Source organism: Antennarius striatus, chromosome 16 (genome assembly GCF_040054535.1).
Source record: "Antennarius striatus isolate MH-2024 chromosome 16, ASM4005453v1, whole genome shotgun sequence".
NCBI classification, from domain to species: domain Eukaryota; kingdom Metazoa; phylum Chordata; class Actinopteri; order Lophiiformes; family Antennariidae; genus Antennarius; species Antennarius striatus.
Window position 1 is genome coordinate 19,829,940 of NC_090791.1, and position 22,714 is coordinate 19,852,653.

General features: G+C 42.4%; 1 protein-coding gene across 1 annotated transcript in view; it reads left to right on the forward strand.

Annotated features, from left to right (window-relative positions):
• Nucleotides 1–1,512: 1,512 nt before the first annotated feature.
• Nucleotides 1,513–22,714, forward strand: part of septin12 (septin 12) — a 43,005-nt gene continuing 21,803 nt past the window's right edge. Inside the window, exons 1-2 of the mRNA XM_068336473.1 lie at nucleotides 1,513–1,797; nucleotides 15,222–16,763. Coding sequence (XP_068192574.1) covers nucleotides 1,743–1,797; nucleotides 15,222–16,763 — 1,597 coding nt within the window. The 5' untranslated portion in view covers nucleotides 1,513–1,742. The remainder of the gene's footprint in view (nucleotides 1,798–15,221; nucleotides 16,764–22,714) is intronic.

The following is a 22,714-nucleotide window of genomic DNA, read 5'->3' on the forward strand; positions in this document are numbered from 1 at the left end:
ATGTCTACCTTCCTTCTCTGCATCATGTCAACCAACTCTCTACCTTTTCCTGTCATAGTTCCAACATTCAACGTCCCTACTCTCAGTCCTATATTCTTGGTGTTCCTCTTCTCTTTCTTCGTGCGAACGCACTTTCCTCCTCTCCTTCTTCGACCAACAGTAATCCAATTTCCACCGGCGCCCTGTAGGTCAACAGCGCCGATGGCGGTCGTTGTTAACCCGGGCCTCGACCAATCCGGTATGGAAGTCATAGGTTTGATTCGCATCTTTGATTTGGCAAAGTTTTACGCCAGATGCCCTTCCTGACGCAACCCTCTGTATTTATCCGGGCTTGGGACCGGCACAATAAGACACTGGCTTGTGTCCTCTTGTGGCTACAGTGATTGTGACACCAGCAATACCTCTTTTTAAAACCAATGATTGTAAGCACGAGTCTGTGTAACACACGATTGTAACACTTGTGATCAGAACAGCAGTGATTTTCACACCAGTAGTTGTAACAACAGTGACTGTAGCACAAGGGCCTGACTGTAATAGCATTTTTTGAAACCAGTGACTGTAACCAGTAGTGTATCATTCATGATAGTACGACTAGAAACTGTAACGTCATCACAAGTGATTTTAATACCTGTACCAGATCACAAGAGTGATTCATACAGATTGATAGCCCCACCTATATATTTGAATAAGCTTACTTGAAAACCTCACGCTGTCACACTTCCAGCGTCTATCCGGAAAATTGGGACCGCTAGCCGAGTTAGCTCCAGTCTTCACATTAGTACATGTCTCTCAGCCATGTGTGCTTCGTTAAACATAGCGGTTTATATTCTTTGATTGTGACGGACCTCACGTTATCATGTGGGGAACCCCGATGCTTTATTCACTAGGACCGAACTCACGAAGCCGGCGTCTACCTGGATGGCTGGACTGTAACGCCGAAGCGGCCTTTGTCTTCGAGTTCATCTGTCCCACACACACAGAGCTGTTACGGCTTCGTTGGACACAGCAGTTTGTTTTCTGTGACGGCAAAGAAAAAAGAAAATAAACAAAGTCTGATATTATTGTTTTATCGTGGAATTTCCACGGGTTCCCGCTAGTAAATATTTAATGGATGAAAGCCCTGTGTTTATAAGAAAAGGATGAACTATTTATACAGTGACATATAGTTATTTTTTGCATATTGACATAGTCGCAGAATTCATTAAATAATTATTTAACTAATATTTACTTTTCATATGTATTATCTATCTATCTATCTTTCTATCTATCTCTATCATTTTTGAACTGACATAAAGTAAAGCCACATTAAACCCACTTGCTCTGTCAATAATATTATAGAGAGTAAACTATTAATTTTTGTGCTGGAGCAGTCTGGTCTGTCGGACTCCTTTGACCAGAGGGTAGTTCAGTCACCATATGGGGAATAGAGAAAGCGAAGTCATGACAAATTTGACTGAGAGCATTTTCCAGGTGTTGCTTGTGTGCTCCGCCCACCAGTCACCGGCCCCGCCCCCTGTCCCCGCGGGCGCAGGTTGCAGGAGGAAGGAAGGGGGGGCAGGGGCACAGACGACCTGCTATCCTGGAGTCCCCCACGGACGTCCATCTATCCGTTTTCTGGAAGCCAAACATCAGTGAAAAGACAACCCCGTTAAGGAGACACCCAGCCCGGACGAGTCTGCCAATCCTCCCCGGGAACAGACCCCAGCGTCGGGTTCTGACTGGAGCTTCATCACCCAGGCAGCATGTCAGACCTCTCCGTGAACGACCACCTCGAAGGGATTCTATCCGATTTTGAAGGTATGTGGACATCGGTGTTGGATGTCTTTACTGCCGCCTGTTGCGGTGGCAGTAAAACATTCATCTGTGGCCGCAGGTTGTTTCTCTGGGCTGAGTGCAGGAGAATGAAGCGGTCCTAAATTCTTCTTCAGTCGTTAACTTCAGTTCAAATTAATAGTAATAGTTTCCTCAAATATATCTCACCCGGTCGTAATACTCTAGTGATCTATCAGAAGTGAAATATGAAATAGTTTGATGTTGTCTTTATATCTGTTAACTGAGGTAAAGCCAGTATTTGTTAGGATTATTTAGCATATATTTTTGTAGTTGATCTGGTTTAAAGACCAGAGTCCTGATTACCTCACTAGGGTTAGTTTAGGTTACAGTTTATACTATGAACAACAATTCACCATTTTATTTTTTTGTGTGTGCGTGTTTGTACGTGTGTGTGCGCGTCCACACACACACACGCATATGCATATATATATATATATATATATATATATATATATATATATATTTGACAAAATCAAACTTATTATTCCAACGAGTCAATAAGAAATAAAAGTTTAACTAATATTTTCAATAAATAATTTGTGCCCAGTGTAAGAGTATATAAGAGTATACAAGTTAAAAGCCTGGAGCGGCTCAGACATCATGTAACTGCTGGAAGCCAATTTTATGGTAATAGAGAAACATTATTTGACTCATTTCAAAATGTGAATGTTTTGGGGTTTTTATGAGTGAGACTTAGGGTGTAATTAATGGAGGTAAGAGAGGAGCACTAATAATAGAGTAGTAGAGCCGGGAAAAGCTTTCTGCGTGTGTGTGTGTGTGTGTGTGTGTGTGTGTGTGTGTGTGTCCGCGCACGTGCGTGACAGAAGGAAGTAGGTGTATCACCTCAGAAGACAATGGTGCTCTGCCAAAGGGCCCCTGATTCAACAATGCAACAATCAAAAATAACCAAAAGGAAAATTTATTGATAAAATGTAAAAATTGTTGAATATTCGATCATCATTGTGTATAACGATATATTTGCAGAGCATTATATTTCTAAAAGTCAATACTTTTTTGGTGCCGTTATTTCTCAGAACTGACTTATTGTATTGGCTTTCTGCCAGTAAAATGCTAAGCTAATATTATCCAATGCAGTGAACGCAATACAAAACTTTTCCATCTGGCTAATTTAATTACACATTGTGTCATGTTTATTTTCCCATCATTATTACTCTTCTGCTAATATGAGCAGCTGGCTACAGATGTGCTAATGTTAGTCACATAGCTGCTACAGATGTGTTGTACAAGTGTTAGCAACAGCAGTGGCAAGAGAAGTAGCAATATTAGCTATCTACATTCCTGCTAAATTTTGCTGCACAGCTGTTGAAAAATGCACTGAGATGACTACAGATGTAATAATGCTAGCTGCAATGTTATAAACATGCTAAATTTTGCTGCAGAGGAAGCTACAAACGGCGGTACGGTGGTGCAGTGGGTAGCACTGTCGCCACACAGCAAGGCGGTTCCGAGTTTGAGTCCCTCTCCCGTTGGAGTTTGCATGTTCACCCCGTGTCTGTGTGGGTTCTCTCCGGGTTTTCCGGCTTCCTCCCCCCTTATAGCTGTATTACCTTTTCCCACACTCTGATCGACTGTTTAAAGCACTTTTGTGTCTCATGTAAGTCCGAGACTCACAGAACACAGCGCACTTACGGATGCCGTCAGCCAATAGAATGCGCGTGCAGTATCATGTGAGTACCTATCAAAAATCTGCAATGAGTTGAAGTTAAGAGCATTGATGCGCGAATGCGCTGCAGAGGTGGCTACAGACATACTAATATTAGCTGCAGAGCATGCTGCAATTGACTTGTCCATTCCTCACCTTTGAGTTACTCAGTGCTGAGTATATTCCATGGGTGCTGTGTGCTGTTCTTGACAGCATTCATTTCTCAGGTCTGTGAACAGAGTATGGCCACAGTTAAACTAACTAATCTAATAACCCTGATACTTACAGGTCACATGGTGACAAAGACCTCTCCCTGTCTTTTTAGCGGAGACACAGCTTTGTGAGGATGTGAAGTGAATACCTGAAAAGGTGGTCTTACATTACAGTGTGGAAAAAACCAGCTGCGATAACAAAAAGGTGACATACGTGACATGTGATCTGTGTCCCATGATGAACCTCTCACAAACATGGAAATGTATTTCCACTTGCCAGCATTGTTATGAAGGAAGTTTCCTGTAGCCTCTCTGTCAACACTTAGTCTATTCAGAATTTTGTATTATCCGTCAGAGGAAACAGCTGCTGTCATTGATGTTAATGATCTTTTTGAGACACACACCTATGGACAAGTGTGAGGGTCTTGAGAGTGAGGACTGTGAATGATGTCTGTCATGTTCCGATGGCCTTCAGGGACGTTACACCAAAAGTTAGCCTTTCACCTTTCAGTCTTACTTTCTTTGACATTCCTCTGTTGGGACAGGTGTTGATCTGTGCCTGTGAACAAATTAGTTAGCCTCTGGCCACAGGCCGCCACTGTAGCTGCTGTGTTGCCTCTTAAAAACAGTCTCAGGATGACAAATGCTTCAACTTGTAATAAATACTTTAAGTACATAAATCAGTGATTATGGTCTCTCCACATCTCCAATACAGGACAGAATAAATTCAATTCCACACACATTAGGTAGGTGTGCATTTAAAAAAAGAAGCAGCAGTGTTTATCCTGTTGAAGTGTTAATCATGTGTGACATTAATCATTCATTGTGCTGCCGAATTTTACAAATTTTGGGTGATTCCATAAACATATGTTGCATTTTGGTTAATGCACATATTGCCCTGAACCTTGGGCAATTGTTAGTGATGTTAACCTCCTGAACGTTGCAGAATAGTGATGCAGGTAACTGGTGCGGGGTCCACTGAGGCTGTTTCAGATATAAAATGTATTAAAAAATGTTTTGCTATTTGCTTTTACCTTTCATAAATACTCACTTACAGCTTCACTCTTTCTAACAGAAATCACAATTTATTCAAATCACCACAAATCAACTAATTGAAATTATCGGGTCATCTGTCTATTTAAGTGTTATCTCCAGGAAGAGAATCTCTTCATGGAGACTACGTGCTTATCTGGGTCTTGTGATCTGGGACATGTGATTACACCATCTCTCAGTTTCCATCTCTTTAACATGATCTTGTGCTGGAGCCAGTTTAGCCAGCAGCGATTTAAGGGCTGTGGACCTCAGTGGTTGAGGGTCATTGCATGTGATGGATCTGAATTTGATTAGGAAAGAGGAAAGACTGTTGATGCTAGACTGTCCAACCAGCTGTGGAATGGAGGCTGGAAGACGGTGCATCATCGCCAGTGCTCAGAAACCACTCTTTAAGGACCAAAAATAGAAGAGAACGTGTGCTCAACCAAAGTCAATCATGAAATAATACTGTCCTTCAGATCCCCAGTGGTGCAGATATCAAGTTATATAAAGCTGCACCAAGTGTCTATTAAGATGCTCTTACTTGCTGTGTTGGAGACTTAAATCCAGTCCCAGAACATATTTTTTCATGTATAGAGCTCCATATTATAACAGCATAGTTTGACAACTTTTGTGTGCACATCTTTTTTGTTGTAGTATTCTTGTGCTGCGGAATGATAAATCTTCGTCTAATCTAATGTAGTCGTAACGCCGGCATTTCCCATAGTCATACAAACTGGTTCACCTTACTAAATGGCATATCACTAAGGAATTTCAGGTGGAGTCATTTGCTGTCTGCATGTTAAGGCTGAGCACCATTTAAAGTGCTAAGCTAATATCATCCAAGACAACATTGACAACTTATCTATCTATGTAACCAACATGGTAACGATGAAGTTGTCAGGTCTTTCAAACATGTTCACACTTTGAGATATCTTGGTGTCTGACCAAGTAAACATGTCCTAGACATATTTTTTTTCCAGTTACAATGACTGGTGCCTGTGCTTAGTTTGTAAAGTGTAACCACACCTGATTGGAGGGACAGACAGGAGGGGTACTCGAGTCTTTGGGAACACAGGAGATTAGAGGAGGTCAGGGAGGCTAAGACCCGCCCCTCCCAGTCCCTGTCACCTCCTGGCACTGCACTCCATCTGTGTGTTATTCCTGCAAAGATCAGAGCAGGTCCCATGACTCGCTGACCCAATGATGACATGCACACACACAGGCGCTCACACACACACACACACACACACACACACACAAACACACACAAAGTCGACATACGACACAGTCACACCCATGAGAAGTGGTACAACATGAAAAACAAAGTAAGCTCCTGACATTACGGCCTACATAAAAACAACTTCAGAGATTTGTGTAAGAACACAAAATGAAACAGAAAAATAAATATAAATTTACACGAACTCCTATACTGTTACATGTTGCACAAAACCTTCCACTAATATACATATTTTCACCAAATTCACCTCCTTCCTGAATCTTTGATCACACACAGGCAGCACGTGATGCGGCCTGCATTTCCTCCAGAATGGATTATAAATTGGCAGAACCCCAGAGCACACTGACTTGTAGTTAGACGTGTCTGGAGTTGTCAGGACCTTAAGAGGCCGGATCAGTTTTGTTGATCCAGTGTGAGAGAAAGGAAAAACATTAGTGATGAACTGATCAACATGTCATCAGTATCATAATGTGAGTTCTCTCCTGTTACCACATCTACACTCCTTGGAAACTTAATTATATTTGCAGACATGCATATATTTGAACTATTCATTTGTTGATACCTAACAAAACATCTGTTACTTGATTGGTGACAAATTTCAAACTTTGTAATGTAGGTGCTTGTCTTGAGCTGAACACAGACACTGAATAGTATATTAGTTAACAAATAAGCCCAACAGGCTCATGATTCTGTTGCGCTATAGTAGAAAGAACAATATCCTCCAAGTCCCAGAAAGCAAGACTCGTCAAAGCCGGTTTCAAAGATCTCCAGTTCTGTGTCAAAACTCAAACTGCTGCAAGTCCCTGACAGGACCTGGAAATAATGGGGTGCATTATTTCCCCACTGGCTTTCACTATGGAAATGCAGCCCACGAAACAAGAATTTTGATTTGTGGTTGTTTGGAATCGACTGACGAGCGGGCAGAGACTTCCTCCAATTAGGGCTGACAAGACGTCAGTAACAACACCAAAAGCATGCACCAGATCCTGTTCAACAAACTACAGGCAAACATCAAATGGATCCCAAAAGATTAAACCCAGCAACTCATGCAGCATATCCATTGTTTCAGGCCAACTGTCTAATGAGAAGTTTCACACCAATGGCGAGCCGATACAAATGATACAGGAGCAGCAAATAAAAAGCCTTGGTTGTTGGTACAGTGCATAATTCAGAGATGCCAATCAAGTGGAACAGCTCAAGCAGGATTCCATGACTGGCCTTGGAAAAAGCAACAGTGCTGTTCTTCCAGGGAAGTTAAAGCTCTGGTGCCTCCAATTTGGACTGCTGCCTCATCTCATGTGGCCCATCTCCATGTTATAGGTTACTCCACCCCATAACAATTGGCTGGAGTAATTGCTGGAGGCACAGGTGAGGAAGTTGCTTGGGCTGAATGTCAATGCAGCCATCTCCCTACCAATTTCAAGCCTTGTCGAGGAGTACAAGTTCACTAAAATAACCCTCACAGAATCGCAGTATCCTTTTGTTAGAGGTGCTGCTTTCACCCTAACAACAGGGAAGAAATTGAATCCGAATACAGCAAAGACACAGGCAAAGTCAGCCTTGAAACATTGGGGTATGGCAGGATAAGTCCAATAGGGCAGAGTGAGCCTTGGTTTGGGAGCAACAACACCCACGTAGCAGAAGACAACTCCATCTGACTGCCATAACTTGGTTGTGGAGGAGGTGTGCCGCCAAAAGGAAGCAGCCAGATTGCCATGTTGGTATCCATGTTCTACAACCTGGAGAAGGTTGTGGAACATTGAGTCAAACAAACTGAGTTTCATCATTAGAGCCACTCAGGTACCCTGACCTCTCCTACAAACACACACCTCTGGTTTGGAGGGGATCCAGCCTGTCCTCAGTGTGCTGCATGACCAACCCTCAGACATATCCTGCTGGCTGCAAGACCAATCTCATCCAAGGCAAATATACCTGGTGCCACAAACAGGTGCTAAACAAGAGGGTAACCTTCAACAGGCCCACAAATGTCCATGCTACCCTTTTGTAGTTTTGTAGCCAGTTCCACGACAAGGCTCCTAAAGGGAGTGGACATTACAGGAAAGCCTCAACGCAAGACCATCAACGAGCTCACCAGTGTCTCTAAAAGTAACAGTCACTGACTATAGATGACACATCATGAGAAAGCATGGGCTGCTAGATGACCACTTAGGGCCTTTGGTTTGTCACATCCCCAGCTGATCAGTGGTGGACCAATGTCAGGTGAGGGCCAAAACCCTCAATGTTATGCGGTACACAACTGAGGGTGTGTCATGCAGAGGGTTCAGGTGGTCAGGGATCAATCTACCAATCCAACCCCACTCAAAGTAGTTGTAATGGAATTGCAACGTCTGGTCCCAGTAAGCATTCTTTACATGGAAACAATGCAGAAGTTAGCAAAGGAAAGATTTCATAGGAGGACCTCGATGAACTTACCCTGACCACTCCAGTGGTGCTGCTCAATGACCAAAAGTCTGTGAGTGTACTGGACAGCCCAAAAGGGTGTAACTGTGAATCCTACAAAAGACAATATTGCTAGTAGTGAAACATCCCAAAGTGAAAATTTTAAAATTACATACACTTCAGGGATTGTTCATTGTACAAAAATCTCTCAGCAGTAGAAACCACAAGTGCAGAAACCATAATTGGTACTTACCCACGAGGCACACAGCTTAATGTCATTAATGCTTGCTCATGAGGGACCAGTTGGGTTCTATAAGAGCAGGTCTTTCACTCCTTTACCTGGAAAATGCCTTGAGATGACTTCTTGTTATGATCTGGTGCTATCCAAGTGATTTAAATCTCAGGTACATCAACAGGATCTCACCTAAACATAATGAATGTTCACAAAACTTTCCCACACACGGTCCGGGTCCTTACATTGAATCATTCCAGGTGCATACAGTGAAATAGTTTAGAGCAAAGTGGCTATCCTCCTGATAAATCATGAGGCACCAGTAAAGGTGACTTCAAATGCCCATGATGGTGTAAGGACAGATTATCGTATGTGGACACCCACAGCTGTCTGTGTGGGCCTCCAGCCCCTGGTGAATGTTTGAATTTATGAGGCCATGGGCACTGTGTCATTTTCACTGTTACAACACTGAAAATGGCGGTATGGAATGTGTCTTCCAGATGTGCTTTTAGTAACTGGAAGTTGTTTTAATGTGTTTGTTCATTTTTGTGTGTATTCACGTGTCAATGCACATGTCTGTCAGTGTTCTACTAGTATGGAATGTGCAGATGGGGGGTGGGTGTGTGAGGTATGGGGGGTCGACAGTGTACATGCCCAGACCCAGAATTCTCTCGTAGAGTGTCCACATGACAGCTTGACATCCTCCCAGAAATCCCTGGTCAAAAGAAATCTCTTCTTAGCGTTGTCGGCTAAGGATCAGTGGACCCTCCTGCCATGTACTGTTCAACACTCTCTGTCTTTGATACAAAAGAATTGCTAACTCTAACTGGTTGAAGACACCATAGGGGTTATCTGCTGTCTGAATTATTTAGGGATACTGACTTTTTTTGTGTGGAAACTGACAGGTATAATTTTTATTTTACATTTTGGTTCCTGGGGTCTCAGTCAAAGCATCATTACTGATAGATGGCCACCAGAAATGGTTTTGAATTTTAACAAAGATAACACGTGAATTATAACTCAGCCTTCATCATACTGCAAGCAGTATCTTGGAACTCCTTTGTCACCAAACTTCCATGACACACAAAACTTCCTGCATGAAGGTGTGTCTCCTCCTCCGTCTTGTTTGTCTCTTCTTTTTTTTCACTTTTGCTGTGTGTGTGTGTGTGTGTGTGTGTGTGTGTGTGTGTGTGTGTGTGTGTGTGTGTGTGTGTGTGTGTGTGTGTGTGTGTGTGTGTGTGTGTGTGTGTCTAAAGGACACAAGCCTCCCAAGCCTCTTATATCATCTGTAGAAAAGTTTATCTGCAGGTGATGTGGATAACCTCCACAATTTACTTACCAAAGACAAATTTTACCCATCACTGGCACTTGGGCAGGTATTGCTTTTGGACCCTGCATGGAACATTTCAAAGATATTGAACGTTACTAACTTTATGTTGTAAACAACAATGAGATGACTGTAGAGACTGTCCTAACAATAGTTGATTTTGGTTTCATGGTGATCAGGTTACCCCCAAATGACTTTCTCATTGCCATAACACCGTATACATTCTCAGTGTCATTGGATCTCAGAAATGAAGCAAACCAGAGACTGGTTAGTACTCAGATGGAAGACTGCCTGGGATGTCCACTAATCACGTGATTAGTTATTCGATCTCCAGCCCCTGATGTCTCTATGTTGGACTTTCCTCAAACAAGATACTGAACCTCAACTGGTCCAGGTGGTGTGTTCAGGGTAGTCAGTGACTGACATGTCATCTTCCAAAAACAGTCTTTGGAAGATACAGGTATCGATCTTCCTCATGCTAAGCAAGTGCTCTAGCATTTCTGCTTGTCGGCAGGATTTGAACCTGCACAGGGAGACCCCAACGGATTTCTAGTCCATCGCCTTAACCACTTGGACATGACAACGACATGACAAATACAACTTTAATGACATCACTGCTTGGATGTGAGACTTGATGCGTCACATTGCTGGTGATTGGAGTCTTGTCACCTTGGTGAGATGGTTGGAGGTGGTTCTCACAGCAATGTGGTGAGCTGGTGAAGAGAAGCTTCTCTGTTCTCATTGGAGCACGTTTCTGCTATGAGACAGCAACCCTCACTGACTCTGTGGGTCCAGATTATCAATACCTGTTTGAAGGTCCACATCACTGACCGTTTGTTGGTCCAGATTTATTTTGAACCTCGTCTGACAGTCAACGATTCTGACCTTCGGACAATGGCCAGTAATCCAGATGTACAGGGGATGGTAGATGACTTGGAATTTAATCATTGACCTAGAACTGATGATTAATGTTGGTGTTTAATTGTTTACATGAGGCAAAGGTCTCTCTCTCTCTCTCTCTCTCTCTCTCTCTCTCTCTCTCTCTCTCTCTCTCTCTCTCTCTCTCGGTTTCTCTCTCTGGCTTTGATCTGAGAAGAGGAAGGAGTATGGGGCGTCTTTACGCATCTATTCACTCTTTGTTATGTTTTTTTTTATATGTTTAAACACATTTTTGTGTCCCATAATTTAACCAGGGTTACGTCTCGGGAGTTGTTGAGTGGATGTGACGTGAGTGTGGCGCCTTACCACATTTATTAACTCTATTTTTTTCTTTTTTCTTTTTTGATCATATGTTCACATTTCACTTACATTTACATTGCGGTTACGTTCGGTAGATTTTGGGGAATTTGCAGGGATAAGGAGGCAGTTGGTAGCCCCGAGATGGGCAACCCAAGAGGAACAAGTCACACTCAAAAAGCTCATTCATGAGCACGGGAGAAGGCTCATACCGACTGTCAGCTCCTCGGTGAGGGAGTTGTCGGATACGACAGCGATAAGACAGGCTCCCAAATGGACAAAGGAGTGGTGATTTTTCTATACAAAATTGAAAAAGTACATCAGGTAGTTGTGAGCAAAGTGGTGATTAAGGGCACCTTCAGCATCGTCCTCCCCCTAGGTAATCCTGCTAGAAAGGTGATCGTATTGAACGCAGCACCGGAGCTCAGCAACAAGGTCCTAGAGAGGGAGCTGTTGCGACATGGTCGGCTCCTAAGTCGGCTCCTAAGTCGAATAAAAACGTTCCCGGTCGGTGGTACCAGTGACCCATACCAAGATTTGTAGAGGCTATGGAGACAGGCTATGGAGACAGGTTATGATGATTCTGAATTGGATCAATGAAGAGCTGCACATCGCGCTTAGTTTTAAAATTAATTACTGGTATTACAAGGTTTGTGTCACCACTGAGACCATGAAATGTTTTTGGTGTGGGGGGGAGGGACACCTCATCTGCCACTGTCTGGAGGAGAAGGATGAGCGTCGGCCGTTGGCAGCCTTGGGGTGAGCGGCTGCAACCGCGGTGGGGCCGATGACCGGGGCCGCAGCGCTGCCGACCGCCGTGGAGCTGGTGGTTGCAGCAGCTTATGTGGCTGTGGTGGCCTCTGGTGCTGCGGCCCGTACTCCAAGGGCGTGTACTTGTGTTTTCCTACCCCACCCACCCCACCACCCACCATCAAAACCTGTCTCCGGAAGGCATATAATGCATGAGTGGTACTGCCAATCTGGAACGTATTTTTAGTAGTCCATTTTTTTTGTCTGCACGTATTCTCATAGATTAACCCCATAAAAGGGGGTCAACTTTTTATGGGATCAATGGTCATTTTAGTCTTGCAGCAAAATCTTTTCTATATTTTATTGCGTACATGCATGTATTTGTAGGAGTCAGGAGCCGGCCATTTCACCACAGCGCCCTCTCCAGGGCCTTGTCCCTGAGCTGCGGTGGTGCGTTCAATATGATCACCTTTTTAACTGTGTTAACTAGGGGGAGGATGGGGGTGAAGTTAGTCTTAATCACCACCCCGCTCACAACTACCTGGTGCACCTTTTCAACTTCGAGAAAAATCACCAGTGCTTTGTTCATTCGGGAGGCTGCTTTAACGCTGTTGTATCTGACCTTCTCCCTCACCGCTAAACACAGTCCCTCGCTGAGCAGCTGACAGTCGGTGCCAGCCTGATACCGTGTTGGTGGGTCAGCCATTGTAGTACGGCTTTGTCTTCTGAGGTTGCCCATCTCGGGGCTACCATTTTGCCTCTTAATCTCTGCAAAAGCCCCGCAAACTACCGAACGTAACTGCGATGTAACTATCACTAACTGAAATATGAATACACATACAAAAAAGCAAAAAAACAGAATGAATAAACACGCAAAGACGCCACACTCTTGTCTGTTCATCTCACCAACTACCAAAACGTAACTGTGGTTAAATTATGGTACACAATTATGGTACAAATATATAAAGAATGGAAAAATGAAGTGAATAGACGCACAAAGACTCCATACACTCCTTCCTCTTCTCAGATCAAAGTAGAGAGAGATTTTTTTTTTTTTTTAAACATCACGTTTATTCATAAAAGCCAAATTACAAGATAATCACATTCAGACAAAATCCAAAAGAGATTCACGCAAAAAGGATTTCACATCTCAGAAACAAACAATGGTAGGATTTTCAACAGTACCGTGTGTTTCCTGAACAGAGAGAGAGATAGCAGCTCTGGTTATCAGATAGAGTGGGCTTTGTCTAAGTAGAGATTAGGGTCTGCACACTCACTGAGTGGAGGGACTGGAGGTGAATGTAAACCAAACACATGCACATGAATGACAGAGTGGAGACAGAGTGAACTGCTGCCACCGTAATTATTTGCCCAGTATTTGACAGCATGCCAGCAATTACCTGATACCAGAACTCCTTATCATTTGGATTTCAGGCAGGTTCACACTTGTTGCCTCAAACAACCCACGAGTCCACACAGCACACACGCAAACACACAAACACACACATACCCCTCCCCAGCCTACCTGGAGCCTGCAGAAATATAAGCTATGTAGTCAGGAACTGATAACAGAGTTTGATATACAACTGAATTAATGGGATCATGAAAGAACCATTAAATTCCAGAGCATAGGGAGAAAGAAGTTGAGCCAGAAGCATTTTTTATCTTTTTTATGTAGGATGCTTTTCAGAATTTTCCACAGAAAACGATTGAACCAAATTCTGGCATGGATTAGGTAGTTACAAGGCTTTTTGTAGGAATGAACAATCTTATACATCTTAATGCCATTCAAGTTTTTGATTCATTTCAGGGTAGTTTTCTGACAGTGAGTACATAAGGACACATGGGCTTGAAAAAACGTGAAATGAATGGCAGAGAAGGTAATCAACAAGGTTAAAAGAAGCTGCTTGGCAACACAGGAGTCGACACCAACCTACAGTCAGTTACTGCATATTCACACAGTAGAACCTCGAGATACAAGTTTAATGTGTTCTGTGAGTTCATAAGTAAAATTCTTCCCCATTTGAAATAAATTAAATCATTTTAATCCATTCCAGCCTTGTAAAAAAAAAGTCCCAAATCCCCTAAATTATGACGAAAAACAAGATCCGGTCTCAGCTGATGTTGTATCCATCCGCATGTATGTTGAACCAATCATTGTATCACACCATAGTGAGATCTCATCACACAGCAGTAATCCTGGAAACACATCTAAAAGGGATTGAAATGCAAGCATTTAATAAGGGAGAACCAGATACGAAGCTCTCCATTGTAAAGTGCAGAAACTACAAATAATGGAGATAAATTGTAGCTCTCCACAAATAGTGAAAATGGTCTAACTCGGTTTTGCAATCCTAATTTGTGAAATCTGTGAAATTAGAAAAATAAGTGTGGTGTGATAAATTGAATGAAAGTTGACAATCGTTCCCAAACATCCAGAATGTAGGAGATATGGAGGTTACTAACTGAATCCCACAGTGCGGACGACCAGGGACAACATCATGTGCACCTCCCCCTCCCACCCACCTACTCACTTCTTTTCCTTGTGTATCACATTGCAGTGGTTTGGTTTTGTAACCCAACACACCAATGGATGCCTGGACTCTACGTTGACCTCAATCCACCCTTTGTGTTTGTGACTTGTGTGTGCATTTCTGTTTGTCTGTTATTGTGTGTGTTACACAGGAAAGGGACATTGTTTCCATACCAATGTGACGGCTAAGATCATTTGGGACCCACACACTAGAATGTCGAGATCTAATCTGATCTTTTAAGTCACAGCATTTACATCCACATGCATTCACCAATCTGTCATAGTTCAGTAACTTGTAGAATTGTTTATATCTTAAAATTGATCACAACCTCATAACTTGCAGCCTTTGTGTTATTTAAAATTAGATTAGATTAGCTTACATTCAACTTTATTGTCATTACATATGTCACAGGTACAAAGCAAATAAATGTTTTAAGCCTTAAAATTAATGCCAAAAAATTATTCTCTCATTCACACATCTCGTGTTAAATAGCATTTGCCTAAAATAAAATCATTCTTAAAATTACATGGTGGACTACTAAAACAAGATGAATACTGCTCACAGCAAAGATCAAACATGAAGCTTGCCCACTGCATAAATTATACCACCATGTTATGAAACCCCCTGAGAGCTCTAGCAATGTGACACATTCAAGACATCTGTTAATGTCCAATGGTTTTGATGATGATTTGGATGGACCTGGTATGAAAGAAATTGTGTGTAGAGACATTTTGACTCATGTATCGTTTCTTTCTAATGCAGCACTCAAGAGATCCTTCGACATTGAAGATGAGGACAATGTACCATGCACCGCAGACTCCCCTGTTACCACTCCTGCTTCTTCCTCTGCATCCCATTATTTCCTCAACAAACCCAATACCACTCAAAGTCACACAGGAGATGGGCAGTCCCCTTCAATAGCCTTCACCAGCAACAACAACCTGGGCCCGACTGCACACCACTGCCATATCAGCCTGAGTTCAAATCCCAGCCCAGTGCTGAAGCCTCGTGCCATGGTTAGCAGCCTATCCTTCAATCGAGGAACTGTCAGCAAGCCAGCCACCCATAACAATGGCTCCTCTGTGACAAGAGCTGCATCCTTTCAAAGCAGGTTAAACCCCAATGGTTACTCCATATTAACTGGGCCAGGTAGTGACAATGACAGCCCTCATAGCTCCACATCCAGCCTGGAGTACTCTGGAGGTGGTGGTGGCGTCCTGACCAAACAGGGGTCATATTCCAGCCCTCCACTGCATGGGGAATACCAACCAAACCAATCCCGGATTCCACAACAGGGAGATGTCAACCCAAGAACAAACCCCAACCTGAAGAAGTTCTCCTCGCATGGGAGTGTTTTCTATCCAGAGACTGACCGGGGGTTAGGAATAATGATTGGTGTTCCAGAGTCTTTGGGCATCAACCATGGCTCCATGCCCATCCTAGACCTTCAAGTTGGTGATGAAGATGGTGGACTGGTGAAAATGCAAAATTGTGGAGGTGGAGATCAGATGTCTCCAGCGCTGAGGTATGCCAATGCTAATGCCAACCGGAATGGGCGTCTCCATAGTGCTAGTTCCTTTGGGAAGGAGGGCTATCGTGGACCCAAAAACCACTGCCAGCAGCAAGTGCCTCACATTCACTACACTCCCCAACCTAAGGCCAAAGAAGCCCCACGTCTCAACAAATTTCCTTTAGATCTTGACAACTTGGTCAGCAGCACCTCAACCACTTCTGACATCAAATCACAACCAAAACCAGCGACCATGAGCATCAACAAGCCTCCTCCAAGGACAACAGGAGACCTTCAAATTAGTCCACTATCTACCTCGGCCAGCCCCTCAGCCTCTTTCAGCAGCCTTGACAGTTGTTCCGACACCCCACCCCTGTCCCTCCATCATCCATTTTTTCCTTTCCCCCCATGTTCTCCAACTGCCTTACAGGGTCCCATCCCTGACCCAGAAATGAGTTACTCCCCATTAACCCTCTCTACAGCCCAGAGGACCCACGTAAAGGTTTTCTCAGGACCCCCAGCTGCTCCGGTGGTCCCCAGTGACCCTAGGCCTTACAAGCCCTCCAGTACCAGGCCCACTGAGTCTTTGGAGGATGGTGCAGATGATGGCAGAGATAGTGTGGGCTCAATCCTAAAAAGGATTGCATCCTTCTCGCAGAATGTTGTCACAGACAGCAGCTCAACTGTTCAGAATTGGCCACAAACAGTCCAAAGCAATGGAGGCATGTCTTCTGTGTACGGATTTCCATCTGAGAACACACCTCACCTGAAACAGAAGATGACCAAACAGGATGGTAAGAAGATTTTTTTTACTGCTCTTGAAATTATGAAGAAAAAATGCCTCGGCTGTCTTTCAGCAGTTTGGGTTAGGCAACTGTTTAATGACTTCTCTCAGGACAACGCAATATGCACACACAAAACACATGCAAAAATGCATAAACTTATGTTGTACCCTGTCGAAAGTGTTATCTATCGTAACACACCAGCCCCCAGTGGAGGGATTATAGTTAGTGCTGCTCACAAGAAGCTGGCTTTACAGACCAGATGTTATGAATAGTTGACGCTGTTGACAAGAAATTAGTGTGATGTGTTCACGCTCTTAATAGTTAATGCACTTGACATATTTCAACTGTGTCACTCCAGTCAACAGCTGGATATTTGTATTTAAGAAAAGACATTGAAACAGAAACACTATGACCTTTTCTTTCACATCCTTCCTCTGCTTGTGCAGGAATACACAGACAAGGAAGTCAGATACAAAAAATGCTGTTCAGCAGAGACGACTATAGGGTAGAGTAAATAAACAACAGTGGACCAAATGCAAATAGTTTTTTCTTGTTTTCAGTTAATTCATATTTTGATATTCATGTTTTGTAAAAGCTATATAAAGTTTGCACTTGTTACTGGCGGTTATTCGTTCCAGGAACTACACGCGAATAACGAATTCCGCAATAGAGCAACAAACCATTTATCTTATTATTTACGTTAATTTAAACGTTTATGAACCCTCCCCATACTGATAGTAAACCACCTTCTATCTGTATTACCTTTTGCCACACTCTGATAGACCGTTTAAAGCACTTTTGTGTCTTAGGGAAGTCCGAGACTCACAGAAAGTAGCCCACTTCCGTATGCCGTCAGCCAATAGAATGCGCGTACGGTATCACGTGACTGCCTATCAAAAATCCATGATGAGATGAAGTCGCGAGTGTTGATGCGTGAATGCGCGAGGGTGCCCTGTATTTCAAGAATTTAAAACATGGATGGATTATTTTTGAAGAATTAAATGTCTAGACTGGCACTTGCTTACCTCTGCCAACATTCAACAAAAGAGACACATTCAGAAATGTAGTGTTGTCAAAGCAAATGAAAAAAATGAGTCGTCCCCTTTACCTGAATCAAATCAAAATTTAAAGAATACACCAATCTCACCTTCCATTTTCCAATGTACTTTGCTCCACCATCTCCTGATTCCTCTTCATCTATTTTCATCAAATAAACAATCATATAAACATGACTCTCCAGCAGCCACCAGAAGAAGTATGTGGTCTCCAGAGATAGAACCATCATTATCAGTAATAACTTCATTCACCTGGTTGTTAGTCTTTGTCTTATGACCTCACCTCCCTTCTTAGCTATCATGCCCAGACTAGTTTGGACTTTGTGTCCCAATCCCTCCCTCTTTCTGATACAATCTATAAACGCACTGATTTAAGGAATGGATTCCTCCTGTGCAGATGTCTGGACCAATGTCACGTTTCATCTCCTCACTGTATGCCCTCTGTGCTGAGTTATAGTTATTATGCATGTACAGGTATGTTAGTAGAGAGACAGACAATGCTGCTGTCAGACTGAGAGAGAGAGAGGGAGAGAGACATTTGATTTGATTTTTAAAATCACGTTTATTCATAAAGTCAATATACAAGATAGTCATGTTGACACAAAATCCAAAAGAGATTCACACAAACAGGAACTCGCATTTCAAAAACAAATTACGTAAAATGTAGGAACATAAGCAAAATATACGTGAATTTAACCAACCAATGACTGAACACAAGTTCCCCAATTAACATGGAAGAGAGAGAGACAGAAAGTTTTTCTTTTGCATTTGAAAAAAAAAAAAGTGTTCCCTTGATAAGGCTTTGGTAACATCCCAAACATATGGATACTAAAGGTAGTTGAAAATGAATAAACGCAACGGAGTCATTGTAGCCATTAATGATGACTTGTGTTTTACATATTGTGCTCCTCAGTTAATATTACTGAACTGAATTTGATTTTTTTAATATTTATTGATTTTATTTAATTTTATTTTTCAGCATCAAATGGTGCAATAAGTCAAAAATGTTTACAGTTTAAACAAGGTTCTTTTTTTTATTTCTAGCAAATTGATGCACTTAAAATTTTTCTGTTATAGACTAAAAATAATGTTAATAAAATTGTTCTTTGTTATAAATTGAACTATATTTCTTTCTTTTTTGTTTTCTTTAATGTCAATAAGGATACAACTTTATGCAGAGGTGCACTTATAACAATTTTAAACAATTGATATTTATAGTTGTGGTAGAGAATGGGGGGCACAACTTGTTTTCTTTTTGCTGGGGGGGCGTTATAGAAAGTAATTGAGAAGCACTGGATTAGGGTAAGGGTTAGGGTATGGCAACAATGAGAGTTAGGGTTAGAGTTAAGACTTAGGGTTAGGGGTCAGGGTTAGAGTTAAGGTTAGCGTCAGGGTAAGGGTCAGAGTTAGGGTTCGTGTAAGGGCCAGGATTAGTGTAAGGGTCAAGGTTAGGTTAGGATTAGGGTTAGAGGTTAGGTTTATAGTTAGGTTTTAGGGTTGGTTTAGGGGTAAGAGTTAGGGGTTAGGGTTAAGGTCAGAGATAGGGTTAGGTTTACAGTTAGGGTTTAGGGTTAGAGTTAGAGTTCAGGGTTAGGGTTGGGCTAGGGGTTAGGTTTAGAGTTAGAGGTTGTGGTTACAGTTAGTGGTTGGGGTTAGAGTTAGGTGTTAGGATTGGGTTAGGGTTAGAGTTAGGGGTTAAGGTTGGGTAAGGGGTTAGGGTTAAGGTTAGAGTTAGGGGTTCGGGTTGGAGTAGGAGTTAGGGTTGGGTAAGGGATTAGGGTTAAGGTTAGAGTTAGGGGTTAGGGTTACAGTTAGGGGTTCGGGTTAGAGGTAGGGGTTAAGGTTGGGTAAGGGGTTAGAGTTAGAGGTTTGAGTTAGAGTTAGGGGTTAGGGTTGGATTAGGCGTTAGAGTTAGGGGTTAGGGTTGAGTTAGGGGTTAGGGTTGAGTTAGGGTTAGGGTAGGGGTTAGGGTAAGGGCTACAGTCGTCTTCTGTGCATGTGTGTATGTTAGAATGGCATTTCAATAGTCATGTGCAAAACTGGGCTGTAACATAAATGTTTTCAGAGTTGCATGTTATTACTTCACACAGCAGTAATAACAGTGATATTTTCAAAAGATTAGACTCTGGCGCCCATTTTAAATAATTTGATGCTTCTGGAAAGCTGTGACCTAACGGGCTAAATTTTTTCAAGTCTCAATACATCCAGGTTCAGGAGGGGGTTAGTGACAGGAGAAGGGTCTTTGGTGTTGAAGGTGAATGAATGAATGCTGTGTAACTGATTTATTCCTCGCAGCTGTTACATGTAACACTGTGATGAGGTCATAGGTCACTGTAGTTGTCCTGTCTAGGTAAACCTGTCTTTAAGATGTGCCGATAGAGATCTCAAAGTGCTGAATGGCCTGTTATTTGTAGCATTTGACAGTGTGTATCTGGATATTCAGCTAAACTCCAGGACATTTATTAAGGGGGTTGAAATATGTGACTCTGGTAAGTCAGAGTCACATATTTCAACCCCTCACCTTTATTATCTACTTTAATATACAGCAGATAACAAAGAAAAAATAATCATGTCATATCTTTTGACAAACCTATAGATTCTCGATCTACTGCTACTACTTCTGATCCTGTTCTTCAATCACTGGTGAAATATGGTGCACCAGTAGCAGTAGGGTTGGGTAGCCATTGGATACTTTAAAGGGTACCAACCAAAGAACGCTGGTACTCCCATGGACTGATCTAAACTGTTTAGATGGCAACGGTTTGGCTAAAAACATCATCATATTTCTCATTCTGAAAAATTCATGCATTGTTTTAGAAGAGATCTCCAAACACAAAGCTAATTAAAAATGGATGAAAATGCTGTAGTTTGCTGACCCCGGTAGTTATTGGTAGTGTAGCCTTCCAAATCAACACTACAGAATAAGATCACTGTAAATTTGCCCAGGAGTGTTAATTCACTAAAGCTTTAATGAACCACAGCAGAAATAAAATCTGACATTCCAACATTGTTTTTGTCTATGTGTATATATACCTGGAACCAGAACAGGCATTAATGAAGCAGGGTTGTGATGTCTACATTGAATGGTAAATTGTCTATTTTCAAGAATAAAGTTTTCATTTTCAGATCCCCAATATGCAGTTTTTTTTAATCCAAATACCAATACTAAAATTTTGAAAACAGCACAAGAGTGTTTTGTAGTGTACATGTTTGTGTACTTGTCTTAAACCTGAGCACATGTGAAGATTTGAAAATGAGATGAAAGGAGCAGACTATCAGATGGCGGCAGAAGGGAGCCTTCTGTCCACCCCTGTTTGTTACTGTTTCAGCAGGGCTGTCCTTCCCAGAGGCTCAGATTAGAACCCCATTTCCTGCCCAGTTGTTTGAGTCAAGGTCCTCAAAGGTGTTTCCTGCACCAGAAAAGATTAGCTCACCCTGTCGGATTAGAACCGCTGTGTGAGTACACACATCAGGACATGGTAATGAAGACACTGACAAATGTGGATGATAGACAAAGAAAAAAATGGCCTGATTTATTGGAGGTGTCCTCAAAATAATTCATCCAGTTTAAATTACTGCTTAATCATGGCTTCCATTTTAATTAAAGTGAGAAAGGGACCAATCAGGATGGATGACTGGGTGAGGCATGTTTTTGTGAGGTATGACACAGCAGGAAGGATGTTTGAAGCAAGATGTAAAGGTAAGAGGAGACGTCAGCACACAGTGAAAGATGAAGCACCATAAATCAGCATCATGTAGATTAAAGGCTTTTAAGCTGTAGAAATTGTGACAGACACACACACACACACACACACACACACACACACACACACACATGTGCACTAGACTCAGATTGCCTGTGACTTATCCAAAAAGATTCAAAGCACACCACAGCTGAAGGATATGTCACATTGTGTCGTATGAGAGGACATCCAGACCAGCAGGTGGCAGCAATCTGTATTCAGCACCCAGAGCAGAACAGAAAAACCAGTCTACACTCATGTAAACAATTGTTTCCCTTATGTACTTATTACAAGATGTAGCCTAATTGGTGTCCAAAGAGTCTCATTATGGTGCCCCAACTCCACTGACTGACTTTACACTTATTAAAAAGTGGTTTGATATCAGTTTGGGGAGGCTTCATAAATTTAAATTTTAAATAATAAAATAAATAGTTTATCGCTGTATCGCGGAATTTCGTTCTTCACAGGTGGTCTTGGAACGCATTAACAGCGGATAACGAGGGATTACTGTATAGGTGAACTGGTGACTTAATTTCTGTACAGCTTCTTATCTGCCTTGTGGGTCAGGAGTCTGCTGGAGACTATCCCAGTACACTCATGACCCGCCTGCTACCGGTGAAAGCCAGGGTACACCCCGAACATGATGCCAGCTCATCGTGGTGCCCTGGGTTTAAGTGAAGGAAGTAACCCTTCAACTATGAAGTTATACTTGGTTCACCCTCAAAGATTTTGATTTGTCCACTTCTCTGTTGTATTAACCTGTTTGCTCGAGTCTGAATGTATAAATTACAGTACATGGACCTGGTCAGTTTTGTTCGCTGGTGAAAATATGCCTGAAGACTAAAAGTAATTTATTAGGAGTACAAAAATGCTTCCAGTATTTTTGTAGGTCTTGTGTGAGTATCTTGAAGGCCCAGAGGGTTCTCCTCTGGAGGCTGGTTAGCACATGTCCCAGTGGTGGTGGAATGTTCCAGTCTGAAGGGTCAGAGAAACACAGGCTTCGCTGTGGAGGTGCTTCTGCAGCCATGTGGGAAGAACAAGGAGATTTCTCAACATCCAGACGTGTGTGTGTGTGTGTGTGTGTGTGTGTGTGTGTGTGTGTGTGTGTGTGTGTGTGTGTGTGTGTGTGTGTGTGTGTGTGTGTGTGTGTGTGTGTGTGTGT